The sequence below is a fragment of the Dryobates pubescens genome, chromosome 30, assembly GCF_014839835.1.
Source record: "Dryobates pubescens isolate bDryPub1 chromosome 30, bDryPub1.pri, whole genome shotgun sequence".
Taxonomy (NCBI): domain Eukaryota; kingdom Metazoa; phylum Chordata; class Aves; order Piciformes; family Picidae; genus Dryobates; species Dryobates pubescens.
Genome location: NC_071641.1, coordinates 170,388 through 184,793, shown reverse-complemented (window position 1 = coordinate 184,793; position 14,406 = coordinate 170,388). Strand labels below are relative to the sequence as shown.

The 14,406-nt window shown below is 39.7% G+C and overlaps 1 protein-coding gene across 1 annotated transcript in view; it reads right to left on the bottom strand.

Annotated features, from left to right (window-relative positions):
• The window catches only part of BICC1 (BicC family RNA binding protein 1), a 102,580-nt gene that overhangs the window by 62,171 nt on the left and 26,003 nt on the right, over positions 1 to 14,406 (bottom strand). Inside the window, exon 2 of the mRNA XM_054174737.1 lies at positions 526 to 572. Coding sequence (XP_054030712.1) covers positions 526 to 572 — 47 coding nt within the window. The remainder of the gene's footprint in view (positions 1 to 525; positions 573 to 14,406) is intronic.

The following is a 14,406-nucleotide window of genomic DNA, read 5'->3' as shown; positions in this document are numbered from 1 at the left end:
TGACCATGTTTCCCTTAGTAGTTTAGTTGCTGCAGGACTATGTTTCCACTCCATCCATGCCTCTGTCTAACCACAAATTTTAGTGAATCACTCTGTGGATTGTGCATTCCTTTCTTAAAAGGCCTTTGCATTTCTCAACCAAATATCTACCCTTAATTTTATCATGTCAGTTCTTCCGATAATAGGCTGTCACATTTACCCATCGACAAAAACCTGAAAACCACCTCACCATATCTTCTGGACTAACCCCCCACTATAAAAGCAAAAGACACATTGTCATAATGCATACTTTGACAGTCACAACAAGGTTGCTGTGCATGAAAGGCATTAGCATAGACCAAAGAACATATTTCTCATCACATTCCAGCTGATGGTTAGCAGAAATATTGTGTCAAAAACATTTTTAAGTGTGATCAGTACAGTGGGAACTGCATGTGAAGTTTAACCAGTTGATCTCATGACTGAGCAATGAGTATAATTTTTCCTCTAGTCAATTGTTTTCTGCAGTTAAAATACCTTTCTTACCTTCTGAAAGAAGTCTTCCCCACTTTTCCCTTTGCCCTCTGCAGCAGCTGTAAACCAAAAGCAAATATCCAGTTACTAAATGTATCAGAGAAAATACAGAAGTTATCAATGAGCTCATGCTAGTGTGAAATACGAACTCCAGGTAACTTTTCTCTCATGCAATAAACATTAATCAACAACTGACTAATACCTAGAAGAAACTTTGGCAAGTCATTTGCTAGGAGGGTTGTCCCAAGCAGATGCTGATTTGCATACCAGAGCTCTAACACACTTAGCAGTATTTTAGTTGCAAAGTACATATGCTTGTGTAGGTCTTATAACTTATTCACACTGCATACTCTGCCATGTAAGTCCACCAACAGAAGGACCAAAAGAAAGCTAGGAGGGCCCAAGATTTGCTCCATCAAGATTAAGAATGGTAATCCACAACCACATTAGAAGCATTTCTTTGTTCTGTTTTTTACATTGAAGTGAAATACAGAACTGCTGCTATGTGGTTTATTGAGACTGTAAAGTACCAGAGAAAAAAACTAAACGCTTATTAGCGCTGTTAAGTATTCTCTCACTAGCTTGTTACCCAGCAAAGTTTTACAACACATGCTTTCCACCAAGCCAATGCTGACTGAAAGTAGCTGAAAACCAAAAGGCAGCCCTAGATGCTTACACTAGAAATGGTGCCACTGTACAAAACCAGAGGCATGAGCACATTTGAGAACCATGTTCAAGAAAGATGTCTTGAAGCCAACAGTGCCACTGAACCACTGAACATGGCTACTAGTAGGGCTGGCAGCTGTGGGCAAAGAAGCAATTACTAAGCACAGAAAAATTTAGGGATCTTCATCCTCATAGCCTAAAAAAAATAAATCTGATGCCAAATGGTGAAAATGTTGACTCTATGAAGAGAAACACCATCAAAACACACTCTCCACACCAATCCTAAGTGGAGGATAAGAGACTATGAAGAATAACACCCTCCTCGCACCCAACACATCTCCTGCAGTGCCAACTGAACCGGTGCGAAGGACTGCGCACAGAAGGGTTCCCAGTATCTCATCTTCACAGAGGGTAAGCTGACAAAACAAGCATTGCCAGAGGTACGTGTGCCAGTACACTGAAACACTAGGACATTTGCATTTACATAAAAAGGAAGCCAACAAAAGGAAGAGTGAATAATAACTAGATACATGTGGGCTGAAAACAGAGTATAGAGCTGTCAGAGTGCTTTTCAAAACCAGTGCTGACAACACCACAACGGCACAATAAAACATCGTTGTAGAATACGGCTTGGAAGCTTATAATAAGCAATGATACAATTCTGTGATTTTAAAAACAAGACCTGGATTAAGGCCTGAATTATCTAACACTTGAATTTAAATCCATAAATGTAAATTTAGTCAAAATAAATGACTGCATGGATTAAATTATGTAACTGTTTGCCTATATTTTATGTTGCAGTTCATTTGCGCTGCAGCCTGAGACCTAGCAACCAACTCAAAACACAGTAGCTCAAGCTCATTATGAGGAGGATAATTTCCTTCTCCTTGAGGAAAGGGATGTCTCCAAACAGAACTCAAGTGCAAACAAAGTTTCCTGAATGGTACTGAACTATTGAAGAAGCATCACAAATTTTCTGTATTTTCTAACAAACCTTTATCTCACCTGGCTTCAAAACTGTTTGAGGTACATGGTTCCACTCACTCTTCTGATTACACAAACAATTCCAAACTCTCAACTCTTAACTCTGCTCATGCAGTCTAGCAGATACAGGTTAGAGACACAGAATCCTAGAGCAGTTTGGGTTGGAAGAGACCTCCAAAGGCCATATAGTATAACCCCCCTGCAATGAGCAGGGACATCCTCCACTAGATCAGGTTGCTCAGAGCCTTGTCAAGCCTGACCTTCCAGTCTAAATCTACTCTTCTTTCATTTCAAACCATTGAGCTTGGTCCTATCAATACCAGAGAAGAGAGGCAGAATCAGCTCTCTCCATCTGCTGGCCATGCTTTTGATGCTGCACAGGATGCCATTGGTCTGTTGGGCTGCAAGTGCACACTGTTGGCTCATGTACAGATTCTCAGTCACAAGCATGCCCAAGTCCTCTTCTGCAAGGCTACTCTCAATTTCACCTTCCCCCTGCCTGTACTGATATCTAGAACCGCCCCAACCTAGGCGCAAGACCTTGCACTGTGCCTTTTTGAACCTCATGAGATTCTCCTCAGCCCACCTCTCCTGCCTGTCCAGGTGCCTCTGGATGGCATCTGTCATCTGTTCTTCTGTCTTGTCAACTGTACCACTCGATTGGCATCATCTGCAAACCTGCTAAGCTTACACTCCATCTCACTGTCTCAATCTCACATGAGATGGCTTTTTCTGAGAAAGCAATGCGATTACATTTGAAATAAATGTCTCAAAATAACAACACTTAAATACCATTGAAAAAGCACACACTAGAAAGTTTTAACAAAAACTCCTGCACTGTATTAGATACCTAATTTATTCACTGTCTCTGCTCTGCCTGTGCTTAAAGCCTGCCAAGCAGTCATTTTGCTGTAGAGCAATTCCAGACAAAATTGCACAAGTCAGAGAAGAAAACAAAGCCTTCCTCATCCTCAAAACCCACACAAGCCCATAAGAGGACAGTGGCACACATTTCACCAGAACAAGATTTTCCAGAAGCAGAGAAAATAATTAAGGAAAATTTCAGTTTTTCAGATTTAGAAGCTACAGATACTAGCAGACAAAAAGCCCTGACAGCAGCCACTTTAGATATATGGTGTTTCATAAGTTTTCCATTCACTCAGAAACAGCTATGAAACACTTTTGGGAAATGAGGAGTACTACCACACTATTTCAAGTGAAACAGAACCAACATGCTTTTAATCAAAGGCTACAGGAGACAAACTGGAGAAGAGAACACAACAGATGTGAGGCTGAAGTTGCAGATTTTATCCCAGCTGCAAACACATGATTTCTAAACTGAACACAAACAAGAGATGGTTAAGATAACAGTGGTGATGCTCTGCAGGGCATTTACACGGAATGCTGACAATAGCAAAGTTGGAGCAAACGGCACTTCAGAAACAGCTTTAATTAATAATCAGTGGGTTCAGTCCTTATACCAGACTGTAAAGATATGGTCATACAATTCAGCTTTTCAGCAGGTAAGATATGCTTTATGACAACCCATTTGCCAGGTCTCAGCTCTGAAAAGGCAGGGAAGACTGTATGGTGTTTCTGGGGAAAGGCATTTAAGTTCAAGGTGTCTGTATCTCCACAGGTCTTCACATGATTAAACACTTACTGCAATACATTAGTATTTGATCATTTTGTGTCCAGGAAGCAGCACTATTTAATCCAAGAAGAGGTATACCTCTGATCACTTTTCATTTAAATTCGTTTCATATTGAAGCGATCTAGTAATTATCATCTCCATTATGCACTGAATAACCATTTAAAAGATAGTCAGAACTACTGCATAAAGTACTGAGTTACACTTCAGATGGTACCTTCCACTATAATAAAAAAGATTGCCTACAAATTTCAAGCTAAAGTACTTGAAGCTTGATATTGTGTTTCCTTTCACATTAGCTATTCGCCATCTATTTCTTCCTTTTGCCCTCCTTCCTTTGGATGTAACTATTCACATCTATTATATTAGTTTAGTCTTTTAATTTATTTGCTTCACAGTATTTACTTTCTTATTTCTATTAATTATGAAAAACAATGCAATTTCATCAGTAGTTTATGACTTTTGGGATGCTACTCACATTTTAATCTATGTTTATCTTCAAGCTAAGTACTCATATTTAAGAAAGTTACCGGTATGTCTGTGAAACATTTACTATTCACATGAGATTAACTCCGAGTCTTTGCTCCTCTCCAAAGCAGGCAGAGTTTAGCATATCTGAAAAAAGTACGGGAAGCCAAACATGGAGAAAATGTATCCATTCTGTTCACAATTTAAAGGTTAAACAGATTTTGTTGCAAGATGACAAAACCAGCAGCTTTTGCAGGCAAGTGAGAAAAAGAAGCAACCTAGACTTGTGAAATCTATGCATGAGTCATTAAAAGCAAAAACCATTTACAATGCTCACTACAACAAGCCACAGTTTAGGAAGTCATTGAGGTTTACCTCAAATCAGATAAACAGATAAAAAGCAAGTGTTAATTTGTGTCTAGGAAAGAATCTGCTAGGTCCTTGTATCCAAAGATTACCTTCTCTCTAACCACACCATATCTTAGAATGGCTTAGGTTTGAAGTGACCTCAGAGATAATCTACTTCCATCCCCCTACCATGGGCATGGACTGGACCCCTCTCAACTAGACTTGGCTGCTCAAGGCTTCATCCAGTCAGACCCTGAACACCTCCAGGGAGGGGGCATCCACAACCACTCTGGGCAACCTATTCTAGAGTCTCACCACCCCTGTATTGAACTTCTTCCTAAAACCTAGTCTAAACCGACTCCTAATAATAATCTTAACTTTGAGATTATTAACCTCAACTCTCAAAATAAACCTCATCCTCAATATCTCATACTGAGAAGCTCCCAAAATTTACATCTGATGAATGTACCCTAGCAGATACGTCTGTAATCTTACTAGTATTTATTAAAACATTAATAGTAAAACAAGCTTTCTTCAAAAAGCAGGACATTTCCAAGCTCTCAAAATCCCAGGAGAGTAAGTTTTTTGTGGGAGGCTGACAGGGCCTGCACCTGGGCTGCATGGAAAGTACAATGTAGGCCATGTCATCATTAAATTTGAAGTAAGATTTCAGATATTAACAGTCGAGTTTAACATTTCTCTTGACTTTGAATGAAATTAATGACTTCTAAATACCACATTAGTTGCAAACAACATTAAGAAGTGACACTAATACCTAGCATCTATTGAGTTGCCATCACCAATCCTCATCTAGGAAATTCTGCATCAGCAAGTGCAGTTGTTATTTAATGGCTTCACAAATTCCACTTCAAATAATGGTAAAAAGAAACCAGTTTTAGAGTTTTCCTCCTGTAGGTCACTAAAGCCCCAGTATCCTCAGTTGTTGTGATAATGTTTTTAGAGGACAAGTCCAAGTAGCTACTTCTGGAAGGCAGACAGACATGTTTACCAAGAATGCTCTCAGCAACTAAAGAAAGCAGGCTTTTACTGTTCCTTTCCTCCTTGTACTGCTCTCCTTTGATGGTACACCCTTCTGCACAGCCATGGGGGGGGGGGTGGGTGGGTGTCCAGGTCTAGCTTTATTTTTGGTAGATAAAAAAAAGGCATTTACTGCAAGAGTTCCCCAGTCTTACTTAGGTGCACAGGGCAGAGGCAAGGAGATCAGCATATACAGGCTGAAGGGGTTTAGGCAACCACAGCTTCAACAAGCAGTACTGTTCGCCAGAACCAAAGGTTCGTCCACTAGCAGAACCAGGCATGAAAAGACCCCAATAGAAGAGCAGTTAGGGTACCAAAAGTGCACTTTACAGAAAAAGTGCTACCAAGTCACAGAATCAGAGAATGTCAGGGGTTGGAAAAGACCTCCAGATATCATGAAGTGAAACCCTCCCTGCCAAAACAAGATTACCTAGTGTAGGTCACACAGAAACCTCTCCAGAGGTTTCGAACCTCTCCAGAAAAGGGGACTCCGCAACCTCTCTGGGCAGCCTGTTTCAGGGCTCTATCACCATCATCATAAAGAAGTGTCTCCTTGTGTTGAGATGGCACCTCCTGTGCTCTAGCTTGTTCCTTGTTGTATCACCGGGCACCACTGAAAAGAGAGACTGTCACCCATGAAACTACTTCCTGAACTCAACCACATGTTGTGGTGGTTTAAGCCTTAACTAGGATTTAAGAGCTTAGATGGGGGCAAGACTGAGAATCCCTCCCCCATCCCCCTCTCCTCTTTCCCAATAGAGAGAAAAAAGAAAGGGAAGGGGGTAAATTCACCAAGAAATAACTTTTGAGTCGGTTTGGAAGTAGAGAGGGAAATAAAATTTTCTTCAAACAATATATACATAACAGAAAGGGTTCACAAGGGTAAGGAACACGGATGGATGGGGAAAAATGAGAACACAACACCAGTCTCTTTGCAGAGGCGTAGATGTAGCAAGGAGGACCAAGCAGCAAAGAAGCAGGGAGCCAGCGACAGTCCTCATCCAGGCAAAGGCAGGGGCCAAAAGAGCTAATGCCTGCAGTGTCCTCCTTTTTATAGCCTTGCTGGACAAGGAGGGGGAGTGGAACAGACTAACACAGTTTCCCAGGGGGAAAGCCCCCTGAAGGGAGGGCAATGCTCTCACAAGCCCTCCCCACCCTGCTTCCAGGATGGGTGTTACCCATCACACGTGTACAACAACTGCTTAAGAGCATCTCCAGCGAAAAACAGGAAGGTATTAGTACTCTGACAAGATCTCCAGAAAGCCATGCCCTTCTGCCAGTGGTCCATGTCCCCAGAGCAGATTTGAAAGAAACCTTAAATCAAACAGCAGTTAAGAGAGCATACTGACTTCTGACTGAAAAATTAATTCATTCCTGCCACCCCCTACTACTCAGGAAGCACCCTTTTCTTAGAAATGGTATCATTTTATGGTATTGAAAAAATCACATAACTGACCTTCACAAAAGCTAGGATTATTTTTACACAAAACTGTAACACTTCTTTCAGAAATGCAGATGGAAGGCTATGTAAATGTGCATAATAAGCATTTTATATTTTAAGCTGTTCTGTGTTTATTATAATTTCTTCCATACCATGAAATATTTTATATTAGGTTTTTTCTTTTCAAGATAGATTGCATTGCTGAGGTTCCATCCAATACAAATATAAAACAGTTGAAACAGGTGTTAACTATTATGGTATCCATGAAGTACACGGCTTGTCTACTTAATCACCAAATCGTAAAAAAGCCCAATTGTAATTTCTTTTAAGTTCACATGGAAAAGTGAGTTTGAACTTCTACTTCAAATGTTATTTCAGTTATGAGAATCAGTTACAACATAGGCTCTATTTTATAGGAACAAAACCCAAGATACATCAGTTAAATCTCCTTTGAACGAATTCTTGTAACTGTATTGATCTCACACATCACCTTTGTACTTCATTTCCTCAACTCTTGAAATTGTTACTGAAAACACAACATAAAATGTTTGTGAATTTGCCTTTAAGTTGATTAGTACCAAAACCCTTTCCTCTAGCTGCACTGAAATACCAGAGTCAACAGAACACATTCTGTTCTTGTGGTTTCAGCTATGATAAAGCAAAAAAGTTCCTTGAATCAAAGTAATCTTTAACAGAAGCATAAGAAATCAACAGAATTTCAAGAAACTGTAGAACAATATACCTGAAGTTACTGATTATCCTTTACTTCTATCTATCTACTCTATCGTTCACCTTTCCTATCTCCACTGAATGAGAAAGAATTCATAACACTTATGCTGAGGTCATCCTCATGGTAAATAATTTTATTTGTTATGAAACTGCCACTGAAATAGGCTAGCTATGTAAGAGTTGTTATTTTTACATTATTATTTTAAAACGAAATGGACAGTTCTTCATACTGAAAGCTTATAGTATACGATCGATCTTGAGGTCCTGGGGTGTGTCCACAGAAAAGCAATGAGACTGGAGAGGGGTCTGGAGGGCACATCATGTCAAGAGAGGCTGGAGAGCTGCGGTTGTGTAGTCTGGAGAAGGAAAAGGTAAGAGACAACCTCACTGCTCTCTAGAACTTCAAGGAGGTTGTAGTGAGGCTGCTTTTGGTCTCCTCCCAAGTAACTAGTGGTAAGATGAGAGGAAATGGGTCTAGAGTTGTGGCAGGGAAGATTTAGATTGGATATTAGGAAAAACTTCTTTACATTGAGTGTGGTGAAATGTTGGAACCATTCCTGGAAATGTTCAGGAAGAATGTAAATAAAATCATAGAATGGGTGGGGTTGGAAGGGATCTCCAAAGGTCATCTAGTCCAACATCCCTGCAGGGAGCTGGGACATCCTCTACTAGATCAGGTTGCCCAGAGCCCTGTCTAGTTTCATCTTATACATCTCTAAGGATGGGGCCTCAACTACCTCCCTGGACAATTTGTTCCAGTGCTCCACCACCTTATGGGAAAAAACTTGTTCATAACATCCAACCTAAATCTCCCCTAATTTCCAACCTTTGCCCCACCACTACAGTCACTCTTGTAAATCCCCTTTAGGTAGTGGAAGGCCACTATTAGGTCTCCCATGAGCCTTTTCTTCTCCAGGCTAGACAGTCCCAGCTTTCTCAGCCTGTTGTCAGAGGAGAGGCACTCCAGCACCCTTATCCTCATGGTCCTCCTTGGACCCACGCTATCAGGTCCACATCCTTCCTGTGTTGAGGGCTCCAGAGCTGGACACAGTATTCCAGGAGAGGTCTTATCAGAGCAGAATAAAGTAGCAGAATCATCTCTCTTGATCTGCTGGCCACACTTCTTTTGATGCAGACCAGGATGCCACTGGCTTTCTAGACTGCAAGCACGCACTGTGTGGCTCTTCAGAACGTAGTTTACTGAATTGTGGTTGGACTCGATGATCTTAAAGATCTTTTCCAACAGCAATGATTTTGTTTTCTCAGAAGTTACCAAGACGGTTATACAAACAACAAACTTTTGTCATTGACCCAGAAACTACCTGACAGAAAGATTAGTGTCATCACTTCGTGCACAGGAAAACATCTCATGCATACTCTGAAAATTTGCTTGTATCAAGCCAACGTCCACAGTGAAAATATGCCTTTAGGAACAAAAAGGTAGAGTATGCTTTGTCAAAACCAAATATGACCTTGACTCAAATTTGCTGAAGTTTCAACAAAACAATTTTCCATTTTTCTTGTAATTACAAAGCTTAGTTTCTAAGCTGAAAACTGGAAGACTGTCAGATGGAGAGAAGACTTGGCTAAAATGAAAGGGTCTGGCAAGAAAAGTAACAGGACCTAAAAGAACAAGAAATCTGCATAACAGTCTCAAATGCTACTTTTCAATTGGCTTTTCAATAACATTATATATTTGTCTCACTATTTACTATGACACATTTCATTAGTAATCTGCAACACATAGCATCAATCCCAGTATTTTAATGTCTACAGCAGCTTCACAAATAGGACCAAATTCTCCAGAGTCAATAATGAAGACCAGGCATTTAAATTTTCTTAAACTCCTATAAACAACAACCTTCAGGTTTTGAGGATGCTCATTGTAAATACGTGAAGAGTAAATCTGCAATGAGAATTAGAGGTATCGGAAAGGGGGTGTGGGTGAAAATGCCAAGTACTCTAGAGACTACTAGCACACTCAACAACTAAGAAGACTAGTACAAACTTATCTGCCCATATACTGTGCTGACAAATTTGTCACATCAGGACCTGAGTGATACCTGCACAATATTACAAAAATTAGCCAATTTCTGCATATTCCATGACAAAAGGACTCTTGCAGTGAATGCAAGACTAAGAGTGTCACCTTTGTTACAAAGCTCATGAAAAAAATCTGAAAACAATGCAGACCATACTCACTATGATTGTAAAATGTTTATATGTGATCATTCTTCCTCTGGTAGAGTAGCCAAATAAGAATTGGAAGAATTCCAGTATGCTCAGTGAATTTAACAGTCTATTTGTTGTCATATCTAGACATTTTTGGGTGGGTTCCAATATATCTCCTTCTGTTGGAAGAAACTGGATACGCAAGTTAGTAAGCTATCCATTAAGAGGCCAGATGTGCTATAACCTCAGACAGACAACCAGTTTTGGTGAAAAAGCAAACTAAGTATAGGAAACTTAAGCTGTTGTTCAAATCTTGTGTCCAAGAGCCCTCTAGAAGTCTAGTGTTTGTTATCTCTTTGACTGCATGCTAATTGGATGATGTTTCTTGGATCAAGGTCTACATCATCTGAATGAGCAATGTAAACACACATCGATAAGGCATCTATGTTCTGCATTCCCCCCTTAAGCCCACATTCGTTCTTGGATACAGAATCATGAAGACAACATAAGAATATTTACTTTCCAAGAGTCTTTTGATCCTCTACATTCTATATCAAAATGAATGGACAAATAACTAAAACCATCCTACAACTAAAATTCATGAAGATTCATCCATCCCTCAGTTGTAATGAATGAAGAAAACAACCACCACTGAAAAGGGAAAGTTGAAAATAAACTATCCTTACTCCCACTGCATCCATATACATTGCCAAAAAACACTGCAGAAGAACTGCCAACTTACACACTGTGGAGACCAAAAAACACATCGTCCCAGAGATTTGCTTTTACTTTCTGCAATGACTCCCAAGAACGTGGTGATGAATCCAGTATCATCAGGAAAAGGAGTTATACTGAAGGCTTACATCGAAGACTGGTTGCCTTGTCCAATTTTCCCCTCCAGTTTTTAATTATTTTTTTTTTTTTTTAAGAATTGCATAGCTATAAAAGTCTATCTAGAACCAATAATCTAATATATAGCAACTGTAAATTTTAGATGTGTAACAGATTTTTATAATTTTGCAAAAAAACCAATTAATCTCTAGGGAAAAAGCTGTATGCCAAGTCTCTGCATAGAGAAAGTCTGTTTGTTCGTTTATTTCTTTTCATGGCCAAGTCACAACCTGAAAGCAGGCTATGAAGCTGGGCTTGCCTGGGGAGCCCCCTTCTCCTTCTTAGAAATCTCTCCTTCAAAAGGCACGCATGAGTCTAGCTCATTCACACCCCACAGAACACTTCCTTATGTGACATGAAGCAGAGTCAAGTGCATGGCACAAGATTTATGATTTTAATGAAGATAATGAAGTGAAAGCATTGCCTCCTGCCAACTACACTTAAGAATGCAGCCAGGAAAACATACTAGCTGTCAGCACTGTATTACCTGATTAAAACTACTCTATTAGCTGCCTCAGATTGACACTTACTTGTTATTTAGGATAAGAGGAAATGGACTCAAGTTGCACCAGAGGAGGTGTAGATTGGATATCAACAGGAACTTCTTCACTGAAAGGGTTCTCAACAGTAGAATAGACTCCCCTGTGAGGTGCTTGAGTCCCCTTTCCCTGGAGGTGTTTAAAAGACGTACATGTGGTGTTGAGGAACATGGTTTAGCACCAGACTTGGTAGAGTTAAATAATGATTGGACTTGAGGATCTTAAAAGGTCTTTTCCAACCTCAACAATTCTATGCTTAAAGCCCCAGAGACTGTGTCATCTCTATTACTTGGCTGCTCTTTCCTTGCATCTTGATACAGTTTTAGGGCTATGCTTAGTTGTAAATAAGGTTTTCCAGAGGATTTGAGCAGAAGGACTGAACAGAATAACAAAAGATAAATTTATCCAAATCCAAAAAGAGAAAGCAGTTACTGGCAGTCCATCCCAACACTGTGCAAGTCAGTTATTCTACTCTGTATTTCCTGGATGCCTCCTATGTCATCCTTTTGCTGTTTCCTGCAGTAGATAAGCCAGGAGATGTTTCCAGATGAAGTTTTTGCATTAACTTTTCATCCAAACTTTTACCAGCTGCTTTAGTTTGATGCTAGGATTTCTACAGCTTGTTCTTATCTTTCTCCTTCTTGCTGGCAAAATGAAACCAGAGCCTCTTTTCTCTTAGAACACCCAGGTGCTCAACCATAACATGATACAACAAAGTACAGAGTCTCTTTGGAAATCACTCTGTCCTATACTTGTCCTCAAAAAAAACCCCTTTCCAATTCTTGATTTTGATTAGAGCGATTAAATCTATGTGCCTGCTTCTGTGAGCAGCAGAGGGCTGGCTGGAAATTCTTTAGCGAATAAAAATGCAACTGAAGTCTAAAAACAAAATTAATATAACCAATTAAAAACAAAAAGACATCTTCCCTAAAGAAAAAAAAAAAAAAATATAATTCAAAGGAAGAAAGAATTCAAGACAGGGCAAGGACACCCCAAGTAGAGGGCTCCTAGCTGTAAAAGACACTAGATGCTTTTCTAAAGCAAGAATAGTTGGCACATTACTGTAAGCATTCAGAAATTTAAAAAAAAAAAATCCATTTGTAATTGTAATTGTTATATAGTGTTTTATCACAAATTCTATTTGTAATTGTTATATAGTGTTTTATCACTAGGACTTAAAGTAACACTGTTAAAGTTTCAGATACAAAGTTAGAGAAACATATTTGATGTGGGCAAACAGATTTTCTTTACTTTGTGAAGCGGTTTCTTTCCAAGAACAGAGACCTAAGTTGTGATAGTTTTTCACCAAGACATTCACAGGTTACTATAATCAGATTATAAACAACATCCTTCTATTGCAATTAACATATGAAGACAGCTTTTTGGCATCTAAATAGCACAACAGCTAAGTTTAATAACCTACCCAAATATATAACCTCAGTCTTCCTACACTCCCTGGCCAAGATGCCATGAAAGACATGAAGTAGACTCACATCCCAGGAAGTATCACCTCTACTGTACTGCAGAAAGAAGAAGTGGTTTAGCTTTTGAAACCTCATTTGAGGAGTTAATTGTCTCTTCCTTAATGCACATCTTTCTGCATTTCAGTTTTTCAGGACCTGTGGGAAACTGGTCAAAACAACAGGCTGGGCAAAAAATTTTCATGTTTTATAAATCTGTTCACATTTCTTTGTAGGCACAGAAGTGACAGAAGCAGTTAGTGGGCAGTCATGAAGTCAGCAAGACCATTCTCCCACATTAGACACAGTCCAGATAACACCACTTCCCTTGACCCATGATCCAAAGAGAAGCAGTTTTGGAGGAAACAGCTGGAGAAGGGCTGGTCTAGTAGCTATAAGGAAACCTAACCAATACCATGTATGACCCACAGTTGTTATAAACCACTTCTCACCACAGCAATGAAGAGCTCTTTATGCCATCAAGCAACTTTTCCATTACTATATGCTTTCTCCATGACACGTTAAGAGATCAAAATAATGTTGTAGGGTTAAGCCATTTCAGCGAAACTTTCATCTTGCTCCCTTGTTCTTAGTGTATAAACTGGCATACACTTAAGTACACTGAATTTAGGGAGTGTTGTTCACCTAAAAAGGTATTGAGGAAGGACAAAAGATGGAAGACAAGGACCCATCTTGCAGGCTCTATCATTTTTCCCCTCCTCTGAAACCTAGCCACGACAAACATTCCTGAAGGGACAGGACAGTTGACTCAATTACCCTCATGCTGTCACATCTGGAAACAGGTCAAAACATTCATGTAAGAGAAGATACGTAAAGCTTGGCATTTTTCTAAAGAGGTCTGCAGCAAGACTGCCTTCTGGAGTCACTGGATGTTGTGAAGGCTCAAAAAAGGCCTTTAAGTGCCTCAGGAGGCAGAACCTCTCTTTGCTGCCAATGCCCAACAGATCCAACTTTGCCACCAAGCTAGAGAATCCATTTAACAGAACTTGCTGTTTACAGGCAAAAGAAAACTCATAGTATCAAAAGTGCCCCAGGGGCTGACAGAGGATAACTGCCAAATACAAAAGCTCTGCTCTCAGCAGATGGACGGCCGAGGATATTCTATTTGTTTTGTGTTCAACTTTCTCTCAATGAACAATCACTTTTCTTGTCAGGTACACATACATGATACTGTATGATTCATTGCATGGGAAGGAGGAATGCAGCAAGGTGGAAAAAAAAGAAATAAATTAGAAACAAAAACCCTACAGATTTGGACTAAAATGTACACTATTTTTCTGATGGCTCTGCTTGTTATGAGTCATTCACAGATGTGGATTTACAGGAGAGCAGCCAAGATTAAGTCAAAGACAAAGCTTTATACAGGAAACCACTTTAAGTCTGTTGCAAGGCAGGTTACATACTGAGCTGCAAGGGGAAAAAAGGCTTTTCAAATAGGAATGAAGCACTGCATCTGTTGGGAACCATTATGCTCAACCAGATTTT